This window comes from Gordionus sp. m RMFG-2023, chromosome 1, assembly GCF_954871325.1.
Source record: "Gordionus sp. m RMFG-2023 chromosome 1, tfGorSpeb1-WG-v2, whole genome shotgun sequence".
NCBI lineage: Eukaryota > Metazoa > Nematomorpha > Gordioida > Chordodea > Parachordodidae > Gordionus > Gordionus sp. m RMFG-2023.
In genome coordinates, this window is record NC_088775.1 from 53,168,783 (window position 1) to 53,175,675 (window position 6,893).

The 6,893-nt window shown below is 27.3% G+C and overlaps 1 protein-coding gene and 1 long non-coding RNA gene across 2 annotated transcripts; both read left to right on the top strand.

The window, feature by feature from the left end:
- The first annotated feature begins 1,956 nt into the window (after positions 1–1,956).
- On the top strand, positions 1,957–2,801 carry LOC135922835 (uncharacterized). Its single transcript, XR_010571047.1, has 3 exons — positions 1,957–1,998; positions 2,454–2,477; positions 2,704–2,801. It is a non-coding gene; the product is annotated as an uncharacterized LOC135922835 (long non-coding RNA).
- A 396-nt stretch (positions 2,802–3,197) lies between these two features.
- LOC135927329 (uncharacterized) lies at positions 3,198–4,377 on the top strand. The gene is made up of 5 exons (XM_065463294.1): positions 3,198–3,444; positions 3,487–3,799; positions 3,841–3,948; positions 4,075–4,152; positions 4,274–4,377. The coding sequence occupies exons 1-5, from the start codon at positions 3,412–3,414 to the stop codon at positions 4,375–4,377; spliced, it is 636 nt and encodes a 211-aa protein (XP_065319366.1). The 5' UTR covers positions 3,198–3,411.
- The last annotated feature ends 2,516 nt before the right edge of the window (positions 4,378–6,893 follow it).

Sequence of the window (6,893 nt, forward strand, 5' to 3'; positions counted from 1 at the left end):
ACCTTGGAACATTTGTAATTTAATAAATTTATTAAAAATACCGAAATACATTGATGTCTTGTTTGAGGAGATTATAATTCTCTCTATTTTTTATGATTCGTCAAAATACTTAAAGTTAGATGGTCAAAAAACAGAGGAGAAATGGGTAGAATTTTTTTGTAATATTGATAAATCCCCATACTTGGAAAAAATATGCGAGTATGTCTTCTCCTTACCTCATTCTAATGCCTCATCCGAGCGCATTTTTAGCCTGATGAGAACTGCCTGGAAAAAGGAGAGAAATCGGATTGCTTTAACAACATTAGAGGCCGAACTAATGGTTAAATAAATATATAATATATCATGCCAGGAATTTTATAAATATCTCAATAACGACGGCAAACATTTAGTTATATTATTTAAATCTCAAATAAAATTTAATTAAGTTTTAGCAATGGCGCCATAAAATCTATTGTCAATTTTTAACTGTAAAGATGAACACATCTGCAGCATAATTTTGTGAATCTTTGTTAATATTCTTCTGATTGCAACTACACATTAACAGCTTATTAGATTTCCTACATGTGAAATCAAGATATACCTCTGCCATTCATTATTAAAAAAAATTTTCAAAATGTTAGGACAGCTTTTATAATTTTTATTTAAGAAATATTTTTTTAAATGTTTATAAAATTTTAAAATTCTATCGATGGCGGGTATTAGGAACATATCGCAACCAACATTGTGCTGACTCAATTCCGTAAATACACTCTGTTTTTACCAAATTCACTGAGCTGAGGCATTATCAGATCAGAAAACTGACATGCAATTTGGTTAGCTATGTCTTTGGATTTTTCACTATTTGAGGGGAAAAAATTTAATAGTTTTATTGAAACGACCTATTTTGTTGAAATAGAGGAGGATCAAGGGAAATAATTTAATATTTCCCTTATTAGATTCATCTGTTAGAATTCCATATGTATGCCCATCTTTCAAATCGTCAAGAATTGACCTCCTGGATTTAGGTCCTAAAACATTAATGATGGACCTGCTCATTTTTGTTCTACAAGTATAGTTTTCATTTATATTAAGTCGTTAAATATTATAAGAAAAAGATCCTACCAACATTGTGATGATAAGTACCTCTGTGAATGTTGTGCTACAAGATAAGTTATTACAATTGTCGTAACTGTAGTTTCATCTGTATTATTTCTTATTTTTGGAGTACCATATTATGTATTTAAACGTGATATGTGATAATTAAGCACCTATCCCTATAATCTTACACACACACACACACACACACACACACACACACACGGTAGATTTCTAATTGCGGTCGTTTTGCGGGACATTCGCATATTTTTTATTGTAAAATTAAAATCGTTTTTTTTATAAAATTTTATCTTGTTTACATTCTTTTATATTTAAAAAAGATCGTTGGTTTTTTTATAAATTAATATATTTGAATAAATCAAGATGTTATTTTATTTTGAAAAATAGTTACCGACTTTGTATATTTATATAAACTAATTATAAAAAATAATAGGCGGATAATTAAGTCAATTCAAAATCCCTTCCGAAGGCCGGTGTAACGTGTGAAAGTGATTACCGTGAGATTTCGAATTCTCACACCATCAAAATCTCACGGCTGAAACCGTGTGAAAGTGATTTCATGAGATTTTGATTTTTATCGCTTCAAATACATTGGGGGCCATTTAAATCATCAAAATCTCACGGCTATTCAATATTTCAAAATCTCATAGATATTTTTAAAATCTCGCATTATTGATTTAAATATACTTTTAAAACGTCAGATTTGATTGAGGCTGTCAAATTAGAAATATTTCTATATAATACAATTTAATTTGAAATTCTTTTTCATTATGAAGTAAATTTTAACAATATATTTTTTATTTCAGAAATATTTTAGCTCAAATTATAATGATATATATGACTTCCTAAAATGTTCTAACACCGCCTTCAAGATTATAGAAAATCAATTATTCTATGGGGAAAGTAAATTTTAGATATGTCATGATTAATTTATTAAAATTAGCCATTATAAGTTTAATGTAATATATTATTTTTTAACATTGAAAAATGCTCAGGCCATTAATTATTATCTTTTTTTCATCTAAAATTAATTATAGCTGCAAATGTAAGTGTATATATATATATGTAAGAACATTTGATAAAATTTTACATATAGGCATTTTTAAATGCTATTTTACAACTAAAATTTAATTTAGATTATCACATAAAGATGAAAAGTAAATGTTAGATTTATTTATTATAATGTATATTGGGCTTATAAATGATTGCATAATTAATTTATTAAAGTTAGGTATTATAATATATACAACTAAAATTGTATGACAAAATTAAGTGCAGTTTATTATTCTAGCCATTGATTATATATATTTTTTCTGCATCACAAATATTATTATATATATAATTTAATGATATTTTAGAAGAAAGAAAAGTTATACTGACAGGTAGTGTTGTTAAACGGCTTGTTTTGAGCCGATTTTTAAAAACGGCTAACTCAATATTTCGTCCAGAATAGTATTACGCAAGCCTGAAGATTTTGTTCATAGAAGGAACAAAGGTTTGGACATCTATTAGCGAAATCTCGAGGCTTAGAAAATATTTTCCTGGATATTGAATTAGCCGTTTTTAAAAATCGGCTCAAAACGAGCCGTTTAACAACACTGCTGACAGGAGATGAACAAAAAAAAATAATTAAAACAATACATGAGGGGGGTGTATCTACAGTTGCAGGTATTGCTATGGGAGGGCATCTGGGGATTAATAAAACTAATAAATTGCAATATTCTTTTAATTATTTTTTTTAAGCTTTTATTGGTTGGGGAGCAATAAAAGTGTTAGAGAGTTTATCAAATCCTGTGAGGTTTGTCAAAAATCAAGCAGTCGTTTTGATAAAACCTCAAATGTTTTGCACAATATTAAAGTTGTGCCAAAGTCTTGGTATCAAATTGGCATCGATTTAATCCAGATGCCAGAATTTAAGGAAAAATACAAATATATTTTATGTGCCATATGCTATTTTTTAAAATATTTAATGGCTATTCCTATTAAGGATAAAACAGCTAAATCTGTTGTAAAAGCCTTATACATCATTGTCAACACCCATCAATGCTATGAAGTAATAAAATAAAAATACCAAGCAGGGAATTCTGTAACAATGTTACAGAATTCCATAAATATTGTGGGATTGTCCAGAGAGTAACCTCAGCCTACCACCCACAAGCAAATGGTTTGGTTGAGCGAGTTAACAGAACAATCCAGAACCGAATAGCAAAATCGGTTTTGGATATCCCAACTGACTGGCCAGATGCTTTGGTAGGGGTGTGTGGCACCTACAATTCTTGCATACACTCTTCTACGGGATTTTCGCCCTATGAACTGATGTATGGTCAGAAACTACGACGCCCTCTTACAGTAGAAATAATTTTTAATGTTATATTTTTAATTAATATTTAGTTACAAAACAAAATTGAGGATGTATTAGCCTTAGCAGAGGTTATGGCAAAAATAACAATTGATCATTGTTTAAAAGAAGAGTTAGAAATTAAAATGGCTCATCTTAAAAAAATAACGGAACTGGCTATACAAAATATTGGTATAGCCCAGCTTAAACAAAAAAAGGATTACGAAAAAAGATCAAATGGTTCTAAATCTTTTATTTTGGGACAAAAGGTTCTTGCTTGGAACCATAAATGGTTAGATAGGAAAGGGGGGAAAATGTTGAACCCCTGGATAGGCCCTTATTTGATCAATAAAATATTTGATAAGGGTAATAATTTTATATTATATTAATTATTACTGTATATCAAGGTGTATATGAATTAATAACCACGAATAATCTCATATTAAAAACAAAATATAATTTATCCAATTTAAAAGAATTTATTGTAAGAAACAATGAATATCCAGATGAAAATGGTAATGATTTTTAAAAAATTACATTTTTTATGAAGTAAAAAAAATATTTTTAGATACAAAAATTAATATTTAATAACTTTATAATTATTTTTAATGTTTTTATTATAATTAATGCATTGCCTTTAGATAGTAGTTCCCAAAATGGCCTTTATGATGAAATTATTCCACTTGCTACGGAGTTTGTTGATCCAAACTCTTCCAGAGGTATTGTATTTAGGATATATATTTGAATTATCTTTTGAATGATAATTTTATAATTATTTTTTGAATAATAGCCTTATTATTATTTTTAATGTTTTTATTATAATTAATGCATTGCCTTTAGATAGTAGTTCCCAAAATGGCCTTTATGATAAAATTATTCCACTTGCTACGGAGTTTGTTGATCTAAACTCTCCTAGAGGTATTGTATTTAGGATATATATTTGAATTATCTTTTGAATGATAATCTTATAATTATTTTTTGAATAATAGCCTTATAATTATTTTTAATGTTTTTATCCCCCCATTTTTTATATAAATAAAATTATTATTAAATATTTTAATATTGTCGCGAATATAAAAATGGGTCATATCGGGCCCATACAAAATTATCATTATATTTTATATAAGTAAAAATAGCCGTATTTAACATTGTGGCCATCGCCCTGACTTCTGTATCAGAAGCCCATATCTGCTGTGTCATTACATTATTTAAGACATAAGTTTTTATGTCTATTTTTTTGTTCGTGTCGTAAAGATAATTTTCAATTACCTTTCCCATCTCGAATGTTAGCATAATTTGATTTATTTTTTAATTTATTACGTATACAGAATTGGATGAAGATATTTTGATAATAAATAAATTAGAAAATATCCCTAGATATTTTTTTCCTACAACAAAGGTATGGAAAAAATATCATGCTAAAATATATGGTCTAAAGCCTCCCAAACGTTGTCGGGATGTAGACTATGGGAAACAACTTGGTGAACCCACCATCCTGGTGCAAATTGAAGGTGATGGGAATTGTTTTTATAGGTAAAACATATTAATATAAAATTTCATTTTATTCTACTTTATATAATTTAGGGCGATTAGTGTAGAGCTTACTGGAGCTCAAAATTCCCATGTTATTCTCAGGCAATGGTTGGCACAATTTATGCTAACATCCGAGATGGGAAAGGTAATTGAAAATCATCTTTACGACACGAACAAAAAAGTAGACATAAAAACTTATGTCTTAAATAATGTAATGACACAGCAGATATGGGCTTCTGACACAGAAGTCAGGGCGATGGCCACAATGTTAAATACGGCTATTTTTACTTATATAAAATATAATGATAATTTTGTATGGGCCCGATATGACCCATTTTATATTCGCGACAATATTAAAATATTTAATAATAATTTTATTTATATAAAAAATGGGGGGAGTCATTTTGAAAATGTTTTAGATTGCGATTTATCTTCCATCTAATCATTATTTGTTTTTTTTATTAAAAAAAATTTTTTATATAAAAATATATAAATATATTTCATTCATATTATAATTTATCGCCTTATATATATATTTTTTATGAAAGTTGTAGTTTATAAATAATATTCAATTACATTCTGATATGCAATATATGATAATAATTATATTTTTCCATGATGTTTTTATTAAATTTAAAATGTATAAATATTTATATCAATAAAGTTCTTCGTCTATTTTCTTATACCAAATAAAGTTTTATCTAATATTTGTGACCCAATTCAGTACAAAATAATATAGAGATGGATTATCTTTAAAACATTATATTAGGTAAACAAAATAAGCATTACGATTAAGCCATTTAGGCTAAGAATTTATCTTACTGTTTCTTTGCAGTGATTTTTATAGGGTTGGGTAGAAAAGGCGGTTTGCCTCTAGTAAATTTTCAGTCATATATGAGCTTTGTCTAAATTAATGTCTATCGAGAAGATGTACTTTGTATAAGAAATATCATGGGATCGGAGTATTTGGTTATTTTATAAATTTCATGTTGTGTAAATTAGCATGTTAGTAAGGATCTCTTCCCTACCTAAATATTGCTAAACTTTAATTATGATATTGATTGGAGCCTCCTATCAATAATCTGAACTAGAGGTCTGGATTGGGTGGTTTTTTCGCCCGTACTTGAAAAAAAATATTTTCAACATTGGGCGAGAGGGTTAAAAAATTTGGGAGAATTTGATATTTTTCAGGCGAAATGAGCTGAACAGTAAATAGTTTTTCATAATATTCCATATTATATTTTTAATTAAAAATACATTAAAATAAATAAAGAGGCAAACCAGCCATAAAATAATTTTAAAACAAAATATATATAAAAAAAATTATAAGTGAGAGCGAGGGCAGGTTAAATAAATCTTTTGGCTAAAAACCCGCCCATTACAGACCTCTAATCTGCATATCTTATCACACACTATTTGGTATGATATGCAGACTAAAAATATAAATTTAAAACTATAGAGAGGCAGCGACTATTTAGACAAGATAGATAAAAAAAACAATTTAAATAAAAAATGTAAGCTACAGGATTTGAACCCGCAGTTTGAGGATAGGTAATGTAAGTCTTACTAACTAGACTACCCACCACACCTTGTACTGCTTAATTTTATTTGTTATATATAATCTACTTTTTAATTAAATTTATATATATCAAAAAGAGAAATTTTATTATATTGTTAACTTTAATGATGTTAAAATAAAGATGAGCTCTTGAAATGAAACAATATATATTTTACAAAGCTGAAGTAAGCTATTCAAATTAATTATTTTTTAAAATATTTTATTATTATTCTATGTCTAAAAGAACTAAAAATATATCAATATACATATATAAAAGTTAATTGAAAAATATATAATATAACAAATGTTTACAATCACGTTTAGTGAATAATAAGTAAATTAAAAATAACCAAAGTCGACTATGGTAAT

Bases quoted from the DNA above. Each gene is read 5' to 3' on its own strand.
- LOC135927329 (XM_065463294.1), top strand. From the start codon at position 3,412: ATGTATGGTCAGAAACTACGACGCCCTCTTACA. The intron at 3,800-3,840 runs GTAATAATTTTA...CTGTATATCAAG, and splicing joins CAATAAAATATTTGATAAGG to GTGTATATGAATTAATAACC. The intron at 4,153-4,273 runs GTATTGTATTTA...CATTGCCTTTAG, and splicing joins TGATCCAAACTCTTCCAGAG to ATAGTAGTTCCCAAAATGGC.